The sequence below is a fragment of the Pararge aegeria genome, chromosome 19, assembly GCF_905163445.1.
Source record: "Pararge aegeria chromosome 19, ilParAegt1.1, whole genome shotgun sequence".
Taxonomy (NCBI): domain Eukaryota; kingdom Metazoa; phylum Arthropoda; class Insecta; order Lepidoptera; family Nymphalidae; genus Pararge; species Pararge aegeria.
Genome location: NC_053198.1, coordinates 10678744 through 10704023, shown reverse-complemented (window position 1 = coordinate 10704023; position 25280 = coordinate 10678744). Strand labels below are relative to the sequence as shown.

The following is a 25280-nucleotide window of genomic DNA, read 5'->3' as shown; positions in this document are numbered from 1 at the left end:
GGGGGGGTTGAAGATGAAAAATCAGTAATAATTGATTGAATGATTATAAGAAATCGATTATTAATCGATTATTCATAAAAATAAAATCACGTATTTAAATCGATTTTTACTTTTAAAAAATCGAATTTTAATCGATTATTTCCATAATCGATTATTTTTTCACATCCCTAGTTAAGGCCAGTAGTTATTATCACAGACCAGTAAATTCCATAATCTGTTGTTGTTAATGTTGTTTACTACTGATCAAAAAATTGTATAAAAAATAGTTTAAACTAAAAAAATGATGCCTGGAAGGATTGGTCACCTGCCTATTTCATCTGAGAACCCCTTAGGCCTTTCATGGCACGATTCTGCATGGATTCCGTCTTTAAATCCTTCTAATATAATGGATTACTTTTCTGAAAGGTCGAATCCCTTCTTTGATAGGACGTGTAACAACGAAGTCGTTAAAATGCAACGGCTTAGCATGGATCAATTACAGTAAGTACCTTTCTACTAATTCCAACTCAACCAGCATCTTTGCAGATCTGATACCGTCCCCATGAAATATGTTTAATTGGATAGCCTAGAGCTAAAGTTGTCTTATTATATTTCTTTTACATTTTTTTTCACACTTATTATTGACATATTCATTTTTTAAGTCCTCTCGATCTACTCACAATAAATAAAACCCTGTCCACTTTACCAAAGGTTAGACTGGTGGAAAATGTCGCCAAACGTTAAGTCTCACTATGTACATATTACTTCTTAATTGTGTAATTATAGAAAACAAACAAACAACATTAGTAAACTTAGGTTAAAGCCTAGAACAAGCCAACTGGGTATTCTTTGGTTTTTTTTTTACATTACAACTCAACCCTTGACTTCAATCTCACCTGCTGGCAAGTGATGAAATTCAAAAAAAATCCAAATTAAAAAATTTATTTATTTCAAGTAGGCCTAATTAATAAGCACTTATGAAACGTCAAGTCTGTTTGTAGTGACTCTACCACCGGTTTTCCAACATCAGTTTAAAGTTTAACAATCTTTAGAATTTTTCTGTTTTGTGAGATGGGAGGGGAGTGGCCTACTTCCAAGTTGTCGTTTAGGAATTCATCAATCGTGTAGTAACCACGATTTATTAAATGTGTTTTAATATATTGTTTAAACTTAGGTAAAGGTAGATCTAATATTACCTTCAGTATCATGTTATAAAAGCATATACCCATACCCACAAAGGATTTCTGTACTTTTCTCAGACGATATGCAGATATCACTAGTTAACGTCCATTTCTAGACTGTTTATATCGACTTTTTGTTTATAATTACTTATGTTTTGTTTAATAAAGATAATATTATTATAAATATATTGAGAGGCTACTGTAAGTATACCTATTTCTTTAAATTTGGTACGAAGGGATTCGCGTGATCTAAGTTTATATATTGATCGCACAGCTCTTTTCTGTATTATAAATATAGTTTCTATATCAGCAGCTCTGCCCCATAACAAGATCCCATACGACATTACACTATGAAAGTACGCAAAATAAACAAGCCTAGCAGTTTCAACATCTGTTAACTGTCTAATTTTTCTGACAGCATAAGCAGCTGAGCTGAGCTTACCCGCTAGTGTCTCGATATGGGCACCCCACTGTAGCTTACAATCCAAGGTAACTCCTAGGAAAACTGGAAACCTCCATTTCTAATGATTCTCCATTTATCAATACTTTTTTATCAACATGATGCAGTCTAAGGTGGTAATGGGCTAACCTTTTAGGGGTATGGCAGTTATATTATACTAATGCCCTTAATTGGTATCTATGCAGCATCGTACCGGAATGCTCAACCACTAAGCACATCTTTGTTAGTAGGGTGGTAACTAACCACAGCCGAAACCTACCTACCACCAGACAATCTCACATTGCCTCTTAATCTTGTAAGAACAATTATTCGTACCTTATTTTTTTTTTATAATTACATTTGTTTAATATAACCTTTAAATATATCAAAAGACATTCCTAAGATAATATTTCATTAAAAATACTATTTATCATTTTGCAGAAACATGACAGGGCTGGAATACGTGCTTTTACATGTACAAGAACCAATTCTTTATGTTATCAGAAAGCAACATAGACATAGTATCAATCAAACTATTCCTCTGGCAGACTATTATATTATTGCAGGAATAGTTTATCAAGCTCCTGACTTAGCTAGTGTGCTGAACTCTAGACTGGTAGGTCACAACAATAAAACACAGCTTTTTGTTACTTACTACTTATTGCTTTACTTATGATTTTTTCCATCCATCCCCAATTTATTTCTCCTAAGCTATTGCTAAGGTCCTTTACCTAGCTGTCTGCCTATTCTTATAAAAATAGATATATATTAGGATTAGATGAATATTCTACTCAACTTTTGGATGTAAAGTACAAAGTAATATCAGGTTTGATTTGTCAACAGTAGACCCACATGCTTTGGGTTGAATCACCTTAGCCCTATTTTAGTAAAACAATATTTATAGATAGCCATTGATTTACATGGATAGCCTGTGTTTTTAGCTGTCTGCAGTCCACCACCTACAGAATTCATTTGAAGAAACAATGTCATACTCAAAGTATCATCCTAGTAAAGGATATTGGTGGGATTTCAAGACTAATAAATCAGGTAAACAGATACTACTATTAACTATTAGGTACATGTTATTGGCCAATTTTTTAAAAATAAGAAAGAAAGAAATTTACGAGAAATAAACATTATTGTTTAACAAATAATACAAAAGTTCATCAAGCAGTTCTACAAAAGCCAATATTGATTTACTTATTATTGAAGTTGATTTAATAAAGATTGTTGACTACTCTGTTCAAAATGTTCTTTGACTAACAAATTAACACCTAGGATCAATTGATTATATTATGAATACACCAAAATTGTTACATTTATATTGTAATTAATGCTTAAAACAGGTCCATTTAATTTGGGACAGTCTGCCCCAAAAGAAGTTCCTAGTGCACCAAAGGAGGAACCATCTACACTGTTTCAAAGGCAAAGAGTTGATATGTTGCTGGCTGAGTTAGTAAGACAATTTCCATTGCCTGTTACACAAACAGCAGCAAACCAGGTGAATTTTGTGTTACAATTTTGATTGTTACCACTTGTCATTATTATGTTATGTCATAACTTGAGCTTATCAAATTACCATATTCTTTTTTTTTTTCATAATTATAAGTTCTTATATACTTCAAAAGAAAAAAAAATGTGGAATGTGGAAACATATTAAATAAAATTTAATATGTATTACATTTATCATTATTTTAGAATGGTGTTAATGTGAAGTCTGAGAACACGAATGATAAGAACTCTGAGAAAGCATCTGATGGAAACAATATGAATAATATCACAATAAAACAAGAACCTGTGGATCCCATTAGCTCGGAGATGACAAATGGTAACATGCAAGGGCACATGGAAATTAAAACTGAAATTAAACAGGAAAATATGAAGCCACCACCTGAAAAAAAACCAAGAGCATTGTAAATAATAGCTCCCATTAATACACTATTATTGAATAAGTATTTTATAAAAGATCTCAAGTATAAAAAAATAATATTATCTGTATTTATTACATACACCTAAATTTAGTTTTCTTGAGCAAATTTGTACATACCATGTGCTGTGTGCACATTTCCATGAATTAAACTAGTAATTTTTTATGTAAATTGTATAATATAATATAAAAACTGAAAAATATCTTAGTAATAGAAATACGGCTGCTCGCTACACCATTTAATCGGAGACAGATATCAAACGTCACAATATAAAAAGTAATAAACTTATATAAAAACTCCATACATGACACCTCCCTTCTTATTTCCTAAGGAAACACAAGCCACATCGGAAGTAAAACTAAACAATGCTTCTAATTACCAGAACTAATAATAACCTTAATTTACGAGTACATGTCCAGCCCTAAGGTGAAAACCTGATAACCGGCTTCCTTATTCGCCTTGGGCGCATCACTGACGGTGGTGTTGTATATTCGGGCGAGGACGCAACTGCTGTTGTCATACCATCGTCAACCTCCTCCCCAACAATTTTCAAGCTGGGCTCACTAGAACTCGTCTCCTCGGCCGAGACTCCTTGGCCTGTATTGTCTGATGTCGCGCTTCTGGCTTCTTGTAAGGATGCCTCTTGGTTATCATTAGCAGATGACACTGGACAAGGAACATCGGACATGTGTGATCTGCGTCTGATTTGATCCACGTGTCTGGATAAAACACGATCATTTCCGGTGTCCACTAGATATCGCCGAGACCCTTCTGAAGCAGTAACGGTTCCCTTTGACCACCTATCGCGAGACCCATATTCGCGAGCCCAGATTGAATCTCCTGGAGTCAAAACTCGTGAAATACCGCCCGCCAACGCAACTTGACGGCTTTGCTCGTCACGTACTCTGTCCGCCCTTGCGCGTTCGCTACGCAGCAAATCGAATCGCGAACGTAGCGCACGACGTTGTAATATTGCGGCCGGACTTTCTCCAGTGGTGCAATGAATGCTGTTCCTATACGCGAGTAAAAATGCTTGTAAAGCTGCATCCAAATCTACATTATCTCTCTGAGCCTTCCTTATTGCGCGCTTACATAACTTGACAGCGTTCTCTGCAGCACCATTTGAAGAGGGATGGTACGCAGGTGAAAATGATTGACGAATTCCATTATTCATTAAGAAATTTTTGAATTCTGTGCTGCTAAACGGTGGACCCTGATCTGACGTGACTTCTAGTGGTAAACCAAACCTAGCAAAAGTTTGCCTCAAAACCTTTATTACACTGGTTGCTTTTGTACTCGACATTTCAAAAATTTCAAGCCATTTAGATGTTGAATCAATAAGAACCAAGAAGGTTTTACCGTTTATAGGACCTAAGAAATCTAAGTGCAGCAGTGACCATGGCTGTAGGTGATAAGGCCAGGGCTGAGATGTTGTGCGTGGTGGAGCATCTGCTTCCATGGCGCACGTTTCGCACTGTTTGCAAGTCGCTTCAATCTGAGCATCAATATTAGGCCACCAAACGTAACTGCGAGCCAAAGATTTAGCTTTTACTATCCCTAAATGGCCAACATGTAACTGATTTAAGATACCTTTCTGCAGAGAGTCCGGTACAACAAGCCTATAGCCCCACATTATGCAACCCCGCTCACAATAAAGTTCATGCCGACGTAAATAGTATGGTCTCATGCGCTCGTCAGAACAACTAGCTGGCCACCCAGATTGAATGTAAGACATAACCTTACTAAGAAGTAAATCTTTTGATGATTTTCTTTTAATGTCCTCATGAGTGATCGGTAAAAAATCTTCTACAAAATTCACATACGTGACCTCATTCTTAGGTTCACGGATATTACTGCTATGTGATGGAAGCCGGGAAAGTGCATCAGCACAGTTTTTACTGGAGGAAACGAATTCTATATCATAATTATAGCCTGACAACAGCACCGCCCATCTCTGTAAACGAGACGCAGCCATAACCGGGATGCCTACCTTATTTCCAAAAATAAATGTTAGCGGCTTATGATCCGTTCTCAAAGTAATCTTCCTTCCATATAAATATTGGTGAAATTTCCTAACCCCAAACACAATGCTGAGCGCTTCCCGGTCGATCTGCGAGTACGCGCGCTAGCTGGAAGATAAAGAGCGCGAACTAAACGCTACTGGACGCTCGCCTTCAGCCGTGAGCTGCGAAATTACCGCCCCGATTCCTACACTACTTGCGTCAGTTGTAAGAATCAAAGGCAGGTCAATCGAATAGTGTACTAATACATCACTTGAAACTAACTGTTTTTTAACCATCGCAAAGGCGTTCTCACATTCCCTACTCCACTCAAATGCAACCCCCGCCTTTAGGAGACTGTATAACGGTGCCATAATGGTACTCACATTCTTTATGAACTTGCTGTAATACATAATCAATCCGATGAATGCTCTTAATTCGGAAACATTAGTCGGCGCGGGTGTCTTTACGATAGCCTTGATCTTGTCCGGACACGTATGAACGCCTGTCTTGCTGATAACGTGTCCTAAATAAGATACCGACTCTGCAAAAAAATTGCATTTCTCTTTTTTTACCCTCAACCCACTCGACTGCAATCGATCAAAAACTTTATGTAAATTATCCAAATGCTCCGCACTATTCTGACCTGTTATTATTATATCATCTAAGAAGACACCTACTTTAGGCAGATCTGCAAACAATGCCTCTAACCTCTTTTGAAATATACCTGGGCTCGACGACAGACCAAATACCAACCTATTATATCTAAATAATCCCTTATGAGTATTAATTACCGTATATTGCTTCGAACGCTCGTCTAATTCGAATTGACAATACGCCTGCGACAAATCAATCTTAGTGAAACGTTTTCCTCCGTGCAATCGCACCAGCAGATCTTCTACTCTTGGTAAGGGATACCGATCCACTACAATGTTTTTATTTAGCGTCAATTTATAATCAGCGCATATCCGGATATTTCCGTCCTTTTTGACCACAGGTACTATCGGCGTAGCCCAGTCGGAGCGGTCGACTGGTGTGAGGATACCATCACGCGTCAACTGCTCCAGCGCGCGCTCAACTGGCTCGCGCAGCGCGAATGCCAACGGCCTTGCACGCATGAACACTGGAACCGCTTCCGGTCGCAGATGAATACCAACCGTACCGCCAGTGAATCGCCCCAAGCCGTCCGCAAAAACCTCACAATATCTGGAACTGAATTCCGATAAATTAAAATCACTTACTTCGACACTATTGCAGTTAAATCTGGGTAATTGTACCCCTAGCTCTACGATCCATTGCCTACCCAATAACAAGGTTTTCCCATTCCGGATAACATATAGATCCAAATATTTACTAATATCTCCATATTTAACTAAGGGACGTAGCATGCCTACCGGGTGAACTACTTCGCCCGTATAGTATCTTAAAGTTAAATTACATCTACTTAATCTCGAATCACTAAACTTCTGTGAATACAGGTCGAAACTGATACAAGAGACGGCACTGCCTGTATCACACTCCATCTTCAAGGTATGATTGTTAACCTTCAACATTATTAGAATGGGTTTACAACTTTCCACTGAAATCTGGTTCATTTGGACAATTACCTCCTCACTTCCTTCCTCGCTGCTAGAGTCTATTTCGCTTACTGGCTCTGCTGCAACCATGTTATAATGCGTTAGGTACGAACAGACCCTGGCTAGGTGCCCCTGTCGATTACAGACTCGGCACACAAACCGAGAATAGCGGCACCCCACTGCTGCATGGTCACCACCACAAACGCTGCAAGCGCTGCTTGCACTGCCTGATCGTAACCTCCTACTTCTGTTAGATGATGAAGACGACTTCACTTCTGTTGTAGGCGCTTCACGAACTAGAAAAGAACGCTGCCTCTGACCCTGTTGGCGTTCTTTCGACGACCGCGTTTGACTGTCATTCTTGCCCCGCCATGCTCCTGCCATGGTCTGGCAATCTGCCGTGACACTACTGCTATTGCCAACTCCGCTGAACATCGTAGACTTTTGTCTCCACTAGCGCGGCATCTTTTTCAGCTGCTTCCATGCTGCACGCTAGCTGATATGCCTTAGAAAAATTCAAATGCAACTCTGTGAACAACCGTTGTCGTATAGTTTCATTCGACAAGCCACAAACCAATTGGTCACGAAGGCTTTCTTCCAACCATGTCCCAAACTCACACGTTTTTGATAATTTCTTCAAATCTGCTACATATTGTGATATTTTTTCTTCTTTTGTTTGCACCCGCTGTCTAAACTTGAATCTTTCGGCTAATACGCATGGCTTTGGATCCAAATGATTTCCTAATATGTCTGACAGCTCTGCGAATGTTTTTGAAACTGGTTTGTCAGGAGTGCACAAACTGACCAACAATTCATAGGTACTTGCACCCATAACTGTTATTAGCGTTGGTACATACAACTCATTTGTGATTTTATTACTTACAAAGTACTGTTCCAATCTTTCAATGTACAAACGCCAATTATCGCTCCCGAGCTTAAACTCTGCAATCTTACCAATCGACATCTTGACTATGTACCTACTGCTTTTTCCTTACGTGTTTTGTAGTTCTTTATAATCTCGTCGCCACTGAAAAATATCTTAGTAATAGAAATACGGCTGCTCGCTACACCATTTAATCGGAGACAGATATCAAACGTCACAATATAAAAAGTAATAAACTTATATAAAAACTCCATACATGACAAAAACCTTAATAAAGTTTAACTTTAAAAGTATTGCTATGTATCCAATTTTTTTAGATAAATATCATTTTTCTCTTTTTGTGAGTTATATAAATTAACAAGATTCTGTGAAATAGTTGTCTCATCTAAGCAAATTTGGCAGTTAATATTGCATGGATCTCTTGGTATTTCTTTAACATCCTTGATCTTTGATTGTTGCTTCCTGAAAAAAAAAAAATGTTATGAACTTATTATACTATTGATTGGTAAGTGTTAGTTTATATATAGTAGGCATTTTCAGGTTACAATTGCTGAGCAACAAATGAAAATTGAGGGATGTGGGTGGGTGTTGGTGCTTCACTTTTGTATGTTTAGCTGTAGCAGCAGTACAGGAATATAAAGCAGAAAATACTACACTGCAGTCTATAATCTATACAATAAAGATAGAGATGAATAAAATTATACATTGCTGAATGCAGTTCTGCAATGTGTACTGACACATACATATTGCCCTATTTTGCTATATATTTTATGCCTTCCAGGTTCAGAGAATAAGCTTTAAGTTTTTTTACTACACTAAAATTTAACACTTTCCTGTAGTCCACCTATTTGTAAGTGATGAGTGAGACTAAGATGGTAGCGGGCTAAGCTGTTACAGCATATGACAGTTATATTTAACCCATACCATACATAGTTTGAGTTGGTATTCTTTAGATAGATTTTCATTTTGCCAGATATTTGTTTAGACAGTGTGTCACTACTTTATCTCCAGACAGTTACGTGCAACCAAGATGTAACTATATTAATCTATATCTATAATTATAATAAACCTGTCATGGGTTTAATTATGTAAATTTAAAATTAATTTTTAAAAAATATATTAATCCAAATTTTGTGTAAATCTGATAAACATAATTTTTTTTACTCCCCCTGAAAACCTTTTAACTTTTTTTCAAACAGCTGACTTAAGGCTGTAAGTGAGATCGAATACCTATATTTACGAGGAATTAAATGCTGAATAAACAACAAAATCTGGCAATGAAAGAAAAATCTTGTCCAAGAGGTAACAATTTATGGGTTTCTATGCAACATCTTACAGGAACACTTAAATTGCTTAGAGGCACATCATTGTAAGTATGGTGGTAACTAGTCATGGCCAAAGACTCCCACAAGATTAAAGTATTTATTTTAGATTCTTTTTAGAAATAAGAAGAAACATATTCCCTGTAAGCAGTTACAATATCATGAGGTACATACCATGTTATATTATTTATCTAAATAGAATATCACTTACATAGCGAATTTGTATCCTAAATCTAGCCCAAACATCAGTCCCTGACAGTATCCCATATCAAAACTAGTTTGGAATGAAGTATTTTGTCCATTAATAACACCATCAGAGTAACCCACCTGTGAAATTAGAATTGATTCACTCGCATATGGTTTAGCCACGTTTGAAGTGGGACTAGAAAATAAAGAATTTACTATGAAGTAACAATTAGAACCTTATAAGAGACCTATACTGGTCTCTTATTTCGATTCGCTTCAGTAGGATCTCCTTTGTAGATCCTAGATATCCTTGCATTCATGGAGTGTACAGTAATTTTTGTATTACAGGTAGTTAGGGCAAACCTTGCTAATATTTTCAACTGTTCGTATCCAGGTTCTACCAGAAATGTTTATACTATCATCACTCATTTTTGTATTTTCTATTGCGGTAAGGTGTAGGTATGGTAGGTAGTGTAAAATAATGATAGTGAACACAGACCAAAAATAAATGACATTTGACAGAGACACCGTTTTGCCAACATTAAGAGGTCAGTTCACTGACCTATACGTAGACAGCGAACTATTTCTAAGAAAAATAAATAATAAATAGAATTCGGACTAAAATAAAAAGCAGTTCAACTATATCTTATTTAATTTTATAAGAATATAGAGATTATCACTATAGAGTGAGTTAAACAAAAGTTGGTAAAGTAGTATTATTTTACAAAGAGACAACATGAAATATCAAAATTGTTACCTTTAGATGACGGAATACTAACAATTTAAAAAATAATTTGCTAAACTGCTTTTCCGGTCAGACTAAAACAGTCGTTTTTTTAATATTTTATTCTGACGCGTTAATGTAAGTTTACATGTAGTAAAGATTGCTACGAAGTTTTAATAGAATTTTTGTTGGAAATCTTGAAGAAAAATGTGAAGCGTTTATTTAAAATATTTTATGCGTCCAGAAAATTATTGGAGAGTAAAACGTCCATACTCATTTCCTCACGGCGCTCATGAGCTAATAGTGCTGTAAAACATCGGTTTATCGATTAATTGTTTTGGTAGACATCCGTGACGCAGTGGTCTTAAAAGTGGGAGGACACGGGTTCGAGCCCCGGCAGGTCAGTTTGAAAACTTCGGCTTACTTTCGAAGGGTCTGAGTGTTTTTACTGTGAATTATCCTCAAAATTCAAAATTCATTTATTTCAAGTAGGCCTAATATAAGCAACTTTGAAACGTCAAGTCTGTCTGTTTGTAGTGATTCTACCACCGGTTCGGAAGGCAGATTGTACCGAGAAGAAGCCGGCACGAAACTTAGCAGTTGCTCTTTTCCAACATCAACAATTTACATTTTGCATTTTAAAATTCATTTTTCTATCTTGTGAGAGCTGAAAGCGGAGCCGGATGCTTCCAACCTTGTCATTAAAAAATTCATCAATTGTATAGTAACCTCGCTGTAATAAATGTGTTTTAACAAATTCTTTAAACTTGTGCATTGGGAGGTCCAAAATCACCTTAGGAATCTTATTATAAAAGCGTATACTCAATCCCACAAATGATCCCTGTACCTTACGCAGACGATATGCAGATGACACTAATTTATGACCATTTCTTGTAAGTCGACTGTTTATGTCCACTTTTTGTTTATAAAGACTAATATGTTGTCTTAAAAATACTATATTGTTATAAATATAATGTGAAGCTACAGTAAGTATGCCTATTTCTTTAAATTTCTCACGGAGGGATTCGCGTGATTTAAGTTTATATATTGACCGTACAGCCCTTATTTCTGTCCTTTTAGTAAATATAGTTTCTGCAATATAAATATAGTTTCGATATCAGCTGCTTTACCCCATAACAAGATTCCATAGGACATAACACTGTGAAAGTACGCAAAATTAAATTATAAAAGCTATTGTGTATTTTCTATTAAAAAAATGTCGGTTTTCATCTGGAGGAGGAAATTGGCGATCTCAACCCCCGAGCTTCGGAATGTATGTGGAGCAGCGTGGTATACTTATGCTCAAAACCGTCTCTTCTACGAGAGGCGAGGCCCGTGCCCAGTAGTGGGACGTAAATCACATGATAATACATGATGATAACACAGTGATAATAACCGGGACCGACGACTAGCACGGTTAATATATAGGCTAAATTAGGTTTGACATCTTTTAGCATGCTGAACAAGCCGGATTCTGTAAGAGCTATAGTACCACATAAAAAAAAACATACGTTGCGGTCGGTTATACAGAAATCCGAACAGTATAACCAGACACTTAGCTTTTGTTTGCTATGAGAAAGCCATTGGATGTATATATAGCCATGTATCCACAGAATCAATATTCTGTGGATACCTGGGCTGTGTTAAGGTGACTGCAAAGATGCCGAATTGACTACCGGTACATCCAAAGGGTTTGTGCGAAAACGCTACTATGTCTGCCCGTATACAGGACTAGACTACGAGATCGATCCAATTGCAGCAAGGAGTGCGACAAGGAGATATTATCTCCCCGAAGGCGACAAGGAGATATTATCTCCCCGAAGGCGACAAGGAGATATTATCTCCCCGAAGCTGTTTACCGCTGTGTTTGAGAACGTCTTTAAGCTTCTGGATTGGAAGGGGCTCAACATTAACAGCGAGTAGGTACATGCCTCAACTGTGGTTAGCTGTCGATGTAGTCATAACGGCAGAGACTCTGGGAAGCCGCAAAACTCAATTATCTAAATATGCCTACGTATGAACCAGAAAATCAGAAAATTTTGTCTAAAACTCACGTTCCGCTGCATCCAGTAGTGGTTGAGATCCCTGCACTCGAAATTGTAGAAGAGTACATATACCTCCGTCATACCATCGAGTTAGGTGGATCTAATTACGAGAAAGAGGCGGACTGCCGAATCCAACGATGGACAGCGTTCGGGACACAATGCGACATATTTTCTTTCAAAATCCCTCAGCGCCTAAGGACCAAAGTCTTCAAACGCTTTTTGTTATGATTTGTCAATCAAAACACGGATGCAATCAAAAGATGGTGACTTTCATATCACGATATTAATCCTTATCCAAATAAATAGTATTATTATAAAGATTGATACTGGGTTCTCGGAAAGGTTGGATTCACAGTTAGACCCGGTAAGGGTCGCAGCCAATAGGTTCTCAGTTTTTAAAAATTTAAGAACCGTAAATAACCAATTTCGTGCAGACGAAGGGAAAGGAAACTGCAATGTCTCTTTGGGGACGTAAATATATAAATAAATATATTAGCTGTTTCCCGCGATTCGTCCGCGTTTAGCGATGGCAGCGCGTTGATTACTCCCTGCGTCTCACCGCTATTATGGAATCCTGAACAGGTCTATAAATTTCCGAAGGCTTCACAGGTTAAAAAACCAAGATCCCAAACGTGCTAGAATCGCTGCAGCTCCTGGACCGGAAGCTTCACCCTGGATCTTCGGGTATTGCTTTTCTTTTGCTGACGCGACGGATCGGATTGGGAGCAAAAATTAATTTCTCGAGAACTTTCCGTGAGAAAATATATTACTGCTAGACTTACTATAATAAGAACTTCCTGTAAAAAAAGCCAAATCGCAGTCAGCAATAGAAAGGCGTGAAATTCGCGCCAAACGATGACCACTGGAACAAATCGAAGACGAGTCAGGCCAGGGTGTCTCTTTCTTGCCATCATCAAACGCTGACCTCACTTTTCACATTTTCGCATATCAAACTCTGCATCGTCATAGTAAATTGGACTTATGTCACTCGGCTTAGTGTCACAAATCCTGTATTGCAGTAGCCTTAGTACAAGATTTGTTCTCTCGCAATCGACGACTCATTTTTGCATATCAAACTCGATACGAAGTAAATTTGACTTAATTCCACTTTTTTTGGAGTCGCAACTGCTGTACTTTATATATTTATTTAAACATCTTTATTGCGTAGTAAAGGAGAAATTACAAATATACTTTAAAAAAAAATTAAAAGCAAAAGGCGACCTTATCACTAAAATAATCAACAACTGTCAAAACTTAAGGCTAAAAAGTTGTAGGCAAATTTGAACTTTAAATAGATACAAAATACGATACGTTTTATTCCAATGTTCAAGAATTTCCATACTCTTGTACTAAAGGCTACTAAGTTAACCGCCAGTCACCTAATAAACTACTTACTATTTTTTTAATTTACTAAAAAAAAAAGGTTTTTAGAGTTAAGACATTAACTAGAAATAAAGATCACCACAAAGATAATAGAATAAGAGCTTTATTTTACAAATCAATTTTATATTGTGTGATGCTTGATTTGTCTGGAAATGATGTACGTAAAATGAATATATTATTTACTTCTGGTGTTAAATCTAAAACTTCTAGATATCCAAACCAATATATAACAAGCCCCGGCCCGAATCTATTCCAATAGCACATAAGCTGCTCTTTCAGGTATCCTAAATGATTTTCTTCATCACCAAATAGAGCTTTGCTTTCTATCCAGTTAATAATAAAGTTATCAACAGCAATGGGAACATCCAACTTGAAATCAGGAGTTTTGTCATATCCTCTTAATCTGAGTAAATTTTCATCAGAAAAAGATATATTCATCATTCTTAATTCTCTTTCCAATCTTAGTTCATATTCTAGTCCTATTGATCTGAAAAATAACATTTTGACAATAGGTAATCATGATCATCATATCAAACCATTACCAACCCACTAGGCCATCACCGCACCGGCCATCTCTCTGGAAGGGTCATTAAATATATACATATAGCTTTAGATGACAAATTACTCATTACCCAACCCTTGAAAACTAAAAAAAAATAATGTAAGTGCAAAATTGTGTGCTTTGAACAAAAGTAAATAATTAAATTCACTCTCTAATACAACCTTCTGTGCAGCCAAGTCCAACTTGCACTTTAAAATGAGCTCTTGGCTCAGATGAATCATCTGAGGCTATTAGATGCTTTTAAAACAAAACCAATCACAGATACAGTCACAGGCAACTGCTAGTTATATATGTTTCTTAATTATTGTTACATGAAACTTACTGTTTTATTATATCTACATATGGACCATACTGATTATCGTTCATTATTCCCTGTAAATAAAATAAAGGTTAACTATTATTCATTTTAGAATACATATTAAAGCTCTATTTTAACGCATATACATAAAACTTACCAAAAATACTTGATAAGCCAAGTCTTTATTTTCGATTAATGTTGTATCCTTAAAGTATTTTTTAACTACAGTAGAATCAGATGATACATTTTGTAGTAATGACCTAGCAAATAGTGCTGGACTAATGCCTTGACTGTCTGCTAACCTGTAAATAATTCCCATAATTATTTCAGATATAACTTTGTGATTCAACTCTTATATAATTATAGCATTCAAATCTTTCTATTCTACAGCTTACCAAACACAGTAGCCATTTTACCCATGCGAGTGTCAATTTCGGCATCAAGCAAGCGATTGTTTGTAGAAAAGTCGTCCAATATTCTCTGAAGTTCTTGAATTGAGCTTACCATCAAAAGGTAAAGAAAGAGCATAAAAAGTTTACCATCCGATCTTGTATGTAGATGGCTACCCTTCTGGTCTCGACCAAAAGCTTCATTCAAGATCAGTGAGAAGAATATACCAAAAAGGGTTGGAGCCAAGACACAGCCCTGTCGAACACCTCTCTGTATAGGGAATGGGGCGGAAGTAATGCCGTCAAAGATGATAACTCCAGTTGTATCTTCTTAAAAGGACATAACAAAACAGAGACATTTTGGTGGGCATCCAATACGCTCAAGTGCAGTGAATAATACCCCTCGCACTGGCAACTGTGAAAACCATGTCTATTGTGGAGCGCAGAGAAAGTAAAACACATTGTGCTTCTAGGTAAACATAGTCTGCCAGCTGTTGGAGCAACACAACGCGCCTAAAAAGCGCTAAAAAAGGATATGCTGCGGTAAGAGTTACAGTCTCCATAATCACCCTTTCCCTTGTAGATGGTAATGATACTCATATTAACAATAGTCACACTGATGGGTGAGGTACTCTCATACCTGACCATCAGTGTTTGTTCAAAATATAAACTTACTTATGGATAATATCCCCTTGATTCTTGTCTCTCATTAGTTCTTCATATAGTTCATAATATTTACTTGATATCACTGGAGACTTTCGATAGCTCTGCTTCATGGATCTTTGTACAAGTAATGAAATTATACTGCCCATTGTGGAAGGTGGTACACTATTAACAATTGAACATATTATGAAAATGAATAAATAATTTAACTCATTGAAGGCTAAAATTATACCAACATAATGACAATATAGTACAAACATAAGTTTTTTATATTTGATAATCTAAAAATCTAGATTATATGTTAATAACATTCATAGTAATAATAAAAACGTAAAAGTATGACTGTATGTTTGTAACCTAAGTTGGGCTCAACCGCTACACCAATTTTGATGATATCCTGAGGATACTTTGAAAACCCAGGGAAAAAACAACTCTGGTGGCGTTTCCACGGGATTTAAAAGAGAACTTTGTTACGTATGCACGGCTTTTAAAAGCACAAATCCTGGACAAATGATACTTTTGGATTCTCCTGAAAGTCTTCCCGCAGGATTAAAATAACCGAAATGCGGACGAGCGAATACTAGTCTTTTGTATTTTAAAACTGTGATAACGAAACTTACTCTTTGTACTTTTTTCGCAGTTCATTTTCAGACTTCCTACTAAATGAAGTTATTTTATTAAAATCTTTAACGATTGCATTGTATATTTTTAAAGGCATGGGCTTTAAATCTGTGTTAGTCATTATTGTGAACGTATATTATATTCAAACTGTGCTATTATTTAGTTTAAAAACAAATAAAATAATAATAATAAATTGATGGTAGGTAACGTTTTGTTTACAATAATTAACTGCTTGAAAATCATTATTTTCCTTTTCTGCGGAACGGCAGGAACATAGATTATAGAGTAGAGAGTTACAGACACACCAATCACAGATATAGGACCTATGTATTGATAATAATTGCCTTTGCGGCTACTTAGACAATGCTTTTACCTAAAGCATAAGGAAGAAAGAGATGCCAGTTATATTTTGCTCTCTTTTTGTATATTTTCTTCCTCTGTCTTTATCTCCGTGGACAGTATTTGTGCCCCAGAAATGTGAATGTGACGTTTGTAGGACAAGCAATTGACTTCGAAAAAGCTTGTTTTTATAATTCTCATATTTTTGAGTTCGTTTAAAGTTGTGCGTCTAAATTGAGGATATTATAGTATTTTAGGCTGCGCTTGAAAGTAACCTGGTGTAACATTTTAGTCGTAAGTAGTCATAATGTACTGTGTAGTCTGTTTTACTCCCTGTGAAGTTTGTAGGGCACAAAACCAGTTACGCAGATAAGCAAAACAAATATAATTGTCATCTCTTTCTTTCTTATGCTTTACGTAATGAACTTTCTTTTACATAGTAGTATAGTATTATCAATCCAGTAGTAAACCACCAACATATAACAAATATTTAATAAAAATGTAAGCTTTTGAAAGAAGGAATATAAGTAAACAGATATATGGGTTGCTAAGATATAAGTATTATATGTCCAAAGTATTAATAAAAACTCAAGATATTTGCTTGTTTCCATTCTGTCTCACCAAATCATTATTTATTTTATTTTATTTTTACAAAGTTGTTATCCTGTACTTTTTCAAAGTGATACGTATGGAATGCCTTTAAAAAAATCCTCAGTAAAATGTTTGGAACATAGGTATAAGTTAATAGTTAGTTCGGTTTAAATAGTTAGTTTTTAAAAAATATATGGGAGAACTGTATCATCCTTCGAGACTTCAGATTGCGTACTATTGTAATTTGTACCTTAGAGATGAATATATTGCATTACGTACAACTAAGAGAAGGTTTTATATTTTCTTTCAAAATCCTATTATTAAGATTATTATCCCAGAATCGGAAAATATGATATTATTAAAAGTAATGGTAAATGAAATAAAAAGCAAGTTAATTGGGTGTTGTTTTTATTGGCAAGCCTACATAATTTGTCATGACAAAAAATTCCTAACTTATACAACCGAATATTTATAATTTGTAATTAAGAACTGGTATCTAAATGTGACTATAAAAATTATCTAAGACCACAGTTTTTTATAATGAACTTGAAGATCGGGAAACGAAGTTGAAGTTGCATTATTCCTTTTTTTTGCTATACCATTAACAGGTTAGTCTACCACCATCATAGACTATATCAACACGTACGAACAGGTGATATTTTAGTCCAGTGATAATAGAAATGTATTCTGTCATTCAATCTTATTAAAATACATTTCACTCAATGGTGAACTATGAGACCACAGTGCAACAGTCATACAAAACATTTGATGAACACCAAATTCGGTATATTTCATTGGTGGTTTAGAAACAAATCACCACAGACCTCAAGCCCCCCAAAACCCTTTTTATTTGGGGATTTCGAATAGATACGCACTTATCAGCATTTCTTGGTTGAGTTGATATATTTGCAACTCAGTTTGAGTAGCCATTAAAGGTAAACCTACAACATGTAATATATATTTAATAGAAAACGTAAGCTCTTAAAAGAAGTAATCAATAATAATAGGAATTTAAAAAAAAGCTCATAATGTCTGCCTATTTGCATTCTACCTCACCAAAAAATAGTGTGGTTATACTGTACTTCTTTAAAGAGGAAAGTGCGTACCTTGCCTTTAAAAAAATACTCAATTTAGATCCCCAATTTTTCGCAGCCATAATGATTTTAATTTAGAATCAGATGGAAACTTGTTATCTGATAAAACTTAACAGAAATAGTGTTGACAAAAACTATCGACAAAGTACTTGGCACAACCCTATAGTAGGACTCTCATCAACGCTTCAAGCCTAGTATAGTCGGAAAAAAGTAATAGGCCCGTTTTGACATTTGTCACCGCGACGTAACTAGTTATGGAACCATAAGACTCGGGACTCGATACTCACGATAAATCAATTCAAGTTTGTATCAGTACTTGATTGATATTATTATGTATTGTAAAGTGTTCGTTCGTTCAAAGTATTCCTTTAACTTCACAACCAATACGCGTGACTGGCTGTTGATTATACGTCCACTTTTCAACATGTTAAAATAGAGTTAGTACTATATAACAACAAACACAAAAGTCGAGTCAAATCACTATGTTTAAATTAATGTCCAAAAAAGAAGAGCAATAGTTAACGTAATAGTAAACAATATATATCAAACTTAAACGAGCGCACAGTCAACTTTACAAGATGAAGAACGAAAAACTGCGCAGTGAGCGCGGGGACGCTTCAGTCATGTGCCGCTTGGTCAGATACATCAACTCAGACTCATTATTTAGAACCCATTTTGAGAACCAAGCTCATTCTTTGCAGTAAAGATTACAACACAATATTTAATTTCGATATTCAGTAAAAAAAATGGTTACAGCTCTAGTATAAAAAAAAAAAGACAGAACGTAACTGTTTTCGGAACGTTTCGCAACAATTATAAATTGCTTGCTACTATAAAATAAGCGCAAAAAGAATACTCACGATATATTCTTTCATATTATTTAACGTCCCAAAAAAATTTACGTATTTTTTAAAACACTATGTAATTGCTTTTTATTTTATTGTTTCTTTCAGTTTCGTTCCAAGTTACATTCTATGGTCTTGCACAAATGTCAAAACGGGCCTATTACATTTTTACGACTATAACAATTTTTGTTGTCATTTTATATGGTAAAACCTGTCCAGCGTACTATAGTCTATAGTACAATAGAGGTCATTGTGTAGTGTGTACCCACAAGTAAGTTGACACAAAAATTATAGGTAGTAAACAAGAAGTAAGGAGTAGATAAACAACAGTAATTTTAGGTTAGGTCCAGTCTTCAGAAATTCAGAACAGTTTCCAATACCTTCCTCACATTATAATAGTATAATGTGAGGATGGTTAATCAAGTTGTAAAAAGATACCACTCACCAGGAAAATAAGGTCGGAGTGTAAAAACACTAGAACATAGGAAATCAAGAAAATTAAATAAATTTATAAAAATGAGTGAAAAAAATGATGATCAGGTGACAGAAAAAATATTAAATGCTGCTAAGAAAAATCCTAAAGGGATATCTGATAAGGATATAGCGGCAGCAGTACCAGGACTTTCATCGGCTGAACTTGTTACTGCTATTAACAAGTTACTACAGCAAGGTCTCTTTGATTTATATAATCAGGGAGGCTCACTGATATACAGGTACATATAAAAGTTTTGGTTTAAGAACAATCTTTGGAAGAACAAGACACAGTCACACCACTATAATCTGTATCTTAGATCCTATCAAATACCATCTTTTTAGATCATCTTATTAGATTTTTTTGTTAAGCTCACCAACAGCTTTACATTTAAAAAAACAATTTAAACTAGCTTATACAGTATGAAGACAAAATGTTCAGCTACTGATAGGTAAACACTGCATGCAAATAAATAGTTTTTAACTAGCTTACAACTACACAAACAAGATAAAAGTATATCAAGTGCAGGCAATGTATTGGTTGGCTTTAGTGCATTATTCTAATGTAGAGTAACAGGCTTTGGTTTAACTCAACTCCTGATTATGGTTAAAAACTATAATGATTATGAGTTGATAATTAAAATTGTTATAATAAAGTTTGACAGCTTAGACTAGTTAAGGATAAAGGACTTATAAGGAACTTCTCTCATATTTCATCCTACTACCAACTTGGGTCAACATTGACTTAAACAGAATGCCTCCTTTACACATCACCAGTCATTGAACCCTCTAATGAACTACTTGATTTTTTACATAATTATAAACTATATTATTTAAGTTAGTTGGGTGGTGAGATTGGTTTATTGGTTAAACTGCACTACTGGACAAAGGTAATTTATTAGTAGTATCCTACACCCACCTCGTAGATGCAAGCTCCTTACTTACTTTTCCTCAAGATTATATACTGTTATTATTGTTTTGTTTTAGATAATAATGCCTTTGTGTTAAGTAATAAAAATCAAGGCCAAGGAAACCCATGAAAATATCTAATATGGCCAACCTTCATTTCTAGGTTAAAAAATCAAGCTTCAAAGCAAGTAATAAAGGGTGCTGATAATGAAGAGAAGGTAGTTTACAACCTTATAGAGGAAGCTGGTAATAAAGGGATATGGATAAGGGACATAAGGATACGCTCAAACCTAGCTAATACACAACTTACAAAAGTATTGAAAAGTTTGGAGGGCAAAAAAGTCATCAAAGCTGTAAAATGTGTTAATGTATGTATAAAATTTAAACTGTAATGTTGAACACTCATCTGCTTAATAAAAAAAAAAAAGCATTATAAGAAAACTCTTTTGTCACACATATCTCATATTATTCTTCTTTTATTGGTCAAAGGAGTAAATTTTGTACAAAAGTATTCCTGAAATTATAATGAGTGAAATTCCTGAATGATACAAATGTAACTGTCTATGTATATAATAACATAATACTTTTATATCCATTTCTAAAACTGATGCCTAAGGATAATCTATACATATTTTTTAATAAGTTTTGTTGCACCCTACCTAAATAAGATCTCTCTAAAAACTAAATTAAATTGGCTTTACAGGCATCAAAGAAAAAAGTTTATATGCTTTTTAATCTAGAACCCGACCGCTCTATTTCTGGAGGTGCTTGGTACCAAGATCAAGACTTTGAGTCAGAATTTGTTGATATTTTGAACAGACAATGCTTAAGGTTCTTACAGCAAAGAGCTGATAAAATTAAAAACAATTCAAGAGGTCCCATAGTGGGACGAACACAATCCTATGCAACAGCTGCTGAAGTTCAGAAGTATATAACTGACTTAGGAATAAGCAAAGTAAGATTTTTTTATGGCTTATCATAGTAATAAGTGAATTATTATTTTATTTATTAGTAAGTATTTTGTTTAAAAGTAAATATTATATATATTATATATTGGTTGCCTGGAAGAGATCGCTATTTAGCGATAAGGCCGCCAAATTGTACGTTCTACCTTATTGTGCTGTTGTATTTGTATCTCTGTAAATTTTCTCTGTGGTGTACAATAAAAGTGTATTCATTCATTCATTCATATTTAAAAATCGACTAAAAGAATTTTATTTATCTAATATGATATAGTGAATGTTTGTTCTTTTGTATGTTTATAAATATATATATATTCATATGTATGTATATATTATAATTATATGTATTTAACTTAATTGTATCACTGGTTGCACTATCCCGTTTTCCCTAACCTAATTCTCTACGATAAAGGGTTGTCAGGAGGAGATTGCTTAAAGCGATAAGACCGCCTTTGCACATCTTGTATATATATATATTTTTTATTGTTTTGTTATTTCTTGTTTTCGCTTTTAATTTGTGCAATAAAGACTTTATCTATCTATCTATCTATTAATTTTAACCATGTAAAAATAGAAATAACTAATAAAATTAATTTCCAAATTTTAGGTAAAACTTGAAGTTGAAGATGTTATTACAATTTTGAATACACTGGTCTATGATGGGAAAGCAGAAAGTAGTGTTTACCCAGATGGCAACAAGGTGTACCGGGCTATAGAATCTTTAATATCCCCACCAGGATTAGTCCAAGTTCCCTGCGGCGTATGCCCTCTCATTCACAAATGCTGCTCCACTGGACTGATTACTCCACAAGACTGCAAATATATGAGTGAATGGCTTGAGCAATAAAATAATAAATTATATTTTTTAATTTTATTTGACCACTGGCTCCATATCATATATTGCCTCAAACATTTACAAATTATTTAAAATAATATTTTAGCAATAATATTACAGTTTACTAAAAAACTTTTTACTCACTGAAAATCAAAATAATTGATTTGTAAAATGTTACTGGCTTATAAATTACAGTATTTCATACTTGTGACTTGAAACATACCATGTCTTACAAAAAAACTATCTTACATATTTTATAAATAAATAGACTACAAATTTTCAACCACTGTACAGTATTTAAATAACCTAAAATAAGCTTCTAAAATTGTTTTCTATATTATGCAATGCTTCAGATAGTAATGCAGGTTCTCTTTTGGAATAAGCTTGCGATATATCAACCCTTTGGTTTGTTTCATTTTGGTTTGAGTCATTAAAATAGGAGCTAAAGACATCCATTTGTATATAATTTAGCGATTGCAGAATTACACCCTTATCAGGATATGGAGTCAAAGATAGAGTCCTGTCATATTCCATAATGTGATTAATGTGCTGTGGCTTTGGAGTTGGAGGTGTAGGTGGTGGAGTTGGTCCTGACGGTGCACTTGATGGTGGAGAAATGGAAGGCAGCTTTTTTCCACCTAAAAAAAAGTATAAATCCATATATTAAATATGTGAGATACTTTATGAACTGACATGTTCATAGGTAATGCTGCTGCAGTACATTTAATTCATGCTGTAGCAATCTTGAAATGAAGAAGGTCAACTGTTGGCTGGATTGGGGGTGGATTAGTACATACATCCCAGTAGCAAGTAGGATTCATTTTACATTAATGTCAAGTGTTTTAAGGTTCTGCACCAAAAGGGTACCAATAAGATCACCAAGCTTTTTGCCTGTCTACTAGCTGAACTATAATAGTTTAAGGATTGAAATTTAAACATGAATGTATTACTTCTTTGTTGCAACATTTTTTTAAACACAATTCTTCTTTCATCCTAACATTGTTAATTCTGAAGATTATTTTTATTGAACCCTATAGTCCAACTCAGACTTGCCATTTTAATAATGATTGTAAGTTAATGAGGAAAATATATCCCTGCCACAGATAAGTATTAAGAGGACACCACTAGGTGGAATAGGAATCGAGAATATTGTATTAGTGAATAATTTACCCAAAGTGTGCATCATTCTTTCCATCTCCCTAAGTTGTGTCTGTTGCTGTTGAACAGTAAAATAAAGATCTGTTATTGTTCCTGTGATGTGTTTCATTTCCTCTTCACGTTTTGCTTCTTTTGCTGCTTCTTTTTTACTTTGCCTGAAATCAACTTTTTATATTAGTTGTCTAGTTATTTGAGGTATCTTTAAATCAATGTACTTCTTGCAACAATAATGCATACAACACAATTTCAAAATGACTATTTCTCTTTATTTACTTCATGATAGTTAACAAATACATTTTTTAAATAAAAAACAGCTGTTCTACAATTAGTCATTTACTAAATACATAAACTACTTACCTATTATATTCAATAATAAGCAGGCCGGCTCCTATAACAAATATTACTGATTCACCAAGCAGATTCGCTCCTAGTTCTATAGCCATTTCTTGACTTAGCACTGGAATATTTACTGGTTTCCCCAAGTTTAAAATCCACATTTTAGCCTTTACTTCACACCAGTTGTAAACTGCAATAATAAACATAATTCACAAATTAACAATTAGATGTACAATATAACCAATAAATAGTTATACAACAGAATACATACATTGAGCTGGTGGCATACACACATAAGTTCTGAAAAAAGGACTATTTTTGGCCCTTTCTTTACATACATTGGCAATGGGTTTGCTGATCTGTTTAACTAGCAATACGGATAATTTCGCGATGGGAAACGCTCCAACAACCATTATTTCGAATAACCAATGAATCGAGATTCAATCTATAGATTTAGATAGATTGTAGTCTTATATTCTACTAATAAAGTTAATTAAAATATTTTTTAAAAAGAATCTATCGTTTTGACTTTTGACTGCTTGACTTTGGCTTTTTTTGCACAGATTACTGAAATGTCAAAAATTTTGGTACCCAGACACATTATTGTTTTTCTTTACTATGGTGTTATTATTGTTTTTAACATGTATTACATTTTATAAAGTCGATAAAGAACGAAAACAGCGTACCTACATATCTACTGAAAAACTCGCTAATGGCTCCAAAGTAGTTCCTGCATCTGAGCTGCAAAGGGGGAGATCAAAAACTATTGATATTGATAAGCAACCAAACAATCGAGTCAAACTTTATATTAAAAATATTTCATCGCGTTTTTTCTTCAGTAATCGTAAGATTACTCCAAAGTATTACTGATTCACCTGATTCACCAGGTGTTTGCCTAATAATATAATTTCATTCATTCTGAAATAATATTATTAGGCAAACACCGAATAAATCTTTAGATTTCCCTCACAAAGCTTAAAGTTTTAAATAAAATGTAAGCTAATTTTAAGTAAAATGTAAGATCATCATCAATAACATAACAGTCCTGTGCTGAGCTCAAGGTCTCTGCCAACGGGAGGGTTTGCTCATAATCCCCACTACAGATGGATTGTTGACATCGGTAAATGATGGTAGTAGCAAAGCACAGAGAAGGGTGGTGACAAGTGTATTCAGCAGATCTGTCGTCACCACACGGCACGGCTAATGATACATCATATTAAAGATAGCCTTAGTTAATATAGTATATTATATAAAAGATTATAAAATTAGAGATTATTATTATAATTATATAATATTCTATTTCAAGCAGTACCTACCCATCTCAATATATAATACAATACAATTTATTTTTAAGTTAAAAGTAATATACCTACTTATTACTATCAACTACTAAGATACCCATAGCACAGAACAATATTACTCCAAGGTACCTCTACCCTCCATACTCCAAGGACCCATAGTTCCGAGTTCTACCGTCGTTTAAATTATGAATATATTATGAACATTAATGCATTCAATTTTATTATAACCGTATGTCTGTTGTCTGCACTAAGTAAGACG

At 34.7% G+C, this 25280-nt stretch overlaps 7 protein-coding genes across 11 annotated transcripts; 2 read left to right on the top strand and 5 right to left on the bottom strand.

Moving 5' to 3' along the window:
• Window positions 1–206: 206 nt before the first annotated feature.
• Window positions 207–3636, top strand: LOC120632217 (mediator of RNA polymerase II transcription subunit 6). The gene is made up of 5 exons (XM_039902020.1): window positions 207–480; window positions 2041–2215; window positions 2541–2646; window positions 2946–3100; window positions 3298–3636. Exons 1-5 carry the CDS (start codon window positions 281–283, stop codon window positions 3514–3516), a joined length of 855 nt encoding a protein of 284 aa, XP_039757954.1. The 5' UTR covers window positions 207–280; the 3' UTR covers window positions 3517–3636.
• On the bottom strand, window positions 3424–9982 carry LOC120632219. Of its 2 annotated transcripts, none has more exons than XM_039902022.1 (4): window positions 9859–9982; window positions 9521–9636; window positions 8255–8449; window positions 3424–3490 (listed from the first exon to the last, which is right to left on the bottom strand). In XM_039902022.1, the coding sequence occupies exons 1-3, from the start codon at window positions 9922–9924 to the stop codon at window positions 8284–8286; spliced, it is 348 nt and encodes a 115-aa protein (XP_039757956.1). In that variant the 5' UTR covers window positions 9925–9982; the 3' UTR covers window positions 3424–3490; window positions 8255–8283. The 2 variants fall into 2 exon arrangements, with proteins under 2 accessions (XP_039757956.1, XP_039757957.1); XM_039902023.1 differs by lacking the exon at window positions 3424–3490 and adding an exon at window positions 3645–3719 and having other exon boundaries at window positions 8254–8449.
• LOC120632179 (uncharacterized protein K02A2.6-like) lies at window positions 3949–5502 on the bottom strand. The gene has a single exon (XM_039901986.1). The coding sequence runs from the start codon at window positions 5500–5502 to the stop codon at window positions 3949–3951; it is 1554 nt and encodes a 517-aa protein (XP_039757920.1).
• On the bottom strand, window positions 7453–8240 carry LOC120632218. The gene has a single exon (XM_039902021.1). It carries the CDS (start codon window positions 8066–8068, stop codon window positions 7517–7519), a length of 552 nt encoding a protein of 183 aa, XP_039757955.1. The 5' UTR covers window positions 8069–8240; the 3' UTR covers window positions 7453–7516.
• Window positions 9983–13734: 3752 nt separating the features above from the next.
• Window positions 13735–16450, bottom strand: LOC120632043 (CDAN1-interacting nuclease 1). The gene is made up of 5 exons (XM_039901804.1): window positions 16180–16450; window positions 15572–15724; window positions 14665–14809; window positions 14532–14581; window positions 13735–14134 (listed from the first exon to the last, which is right to left on the bottom strand). Exons 1-5 carry the CDS (start codon window positions 16299–16301, stop codon window positions 13756–13758), a joined length of 849 nt encoding a protein of 282 aa, XP_039757738.1. The 5' UTR covers window positions 16302–16450; the 3' UTR covers window positions 13735–13755.
• Window positions 16451–16625: 175 nt separating this feature from the next.
• LOC120632086 (probable DNA-directed RNA polymerase III subunit RPC6) lies at window positions 16626–22252 on the top strand. Of its 4 annotated transcripts, none has more exons than XM_039901874.1 (5): window positions 16626–16813; window positions 19484–19762; window positions 20593–20797; window positions 21133–21384; window positions 21999–22252. In XM_039901874.1, the coding sequence occupies exons 2-5, from the start codon at window positions 19566–19568 to the stop codon at window positions 22236–22238; spliced, it is 894 nt and encodes a 297-aa protein (XP_039757808.1). In that variant the 5' UTR covers window positions 16626–16813; window positions 19484–19565; the 3' UTR covers window positions 22239–22252. The 4 variants fall into 4 exon arrangements, with proteins under 4 accessions (XP_039757808.1, XP_039757807.1, XP_039757806.1 ...); XM_039901873.1 differs by having other exon boundaries at window positions 19389–19762; XM_039901872.1 differs by lacking the exon at window positions 16626–16813 and adding an exon at window positions 19197–19320 and having other exon boundaries at window positions 19389–19762.
• Window positions 22248–24274, bottom strand: LOC120632087 (optic atrophy 3 protein homolog). Its single transcript, XM_039901875.1, has 4 exons — window positions 23992–24274; window positions 23742–23910; window positions 23397–23539; window positions 22248–22864 (listed from the first exon to the last, which is right to left on the bottom strand). The coding sequence occupies exons 1-4, from the start codon at window positions 24131–24133 to the stop codon at window positions 22533–22535; spliced, it is 786 nt and encodes a 261-aa protein (XP_039757809.1). The 5' UTR covers window positions 24134–24274; the 3' UTR covers window positions 22248–22532.
• Window positions 24275–25280: the final 1006 nt, after the last annotated feature.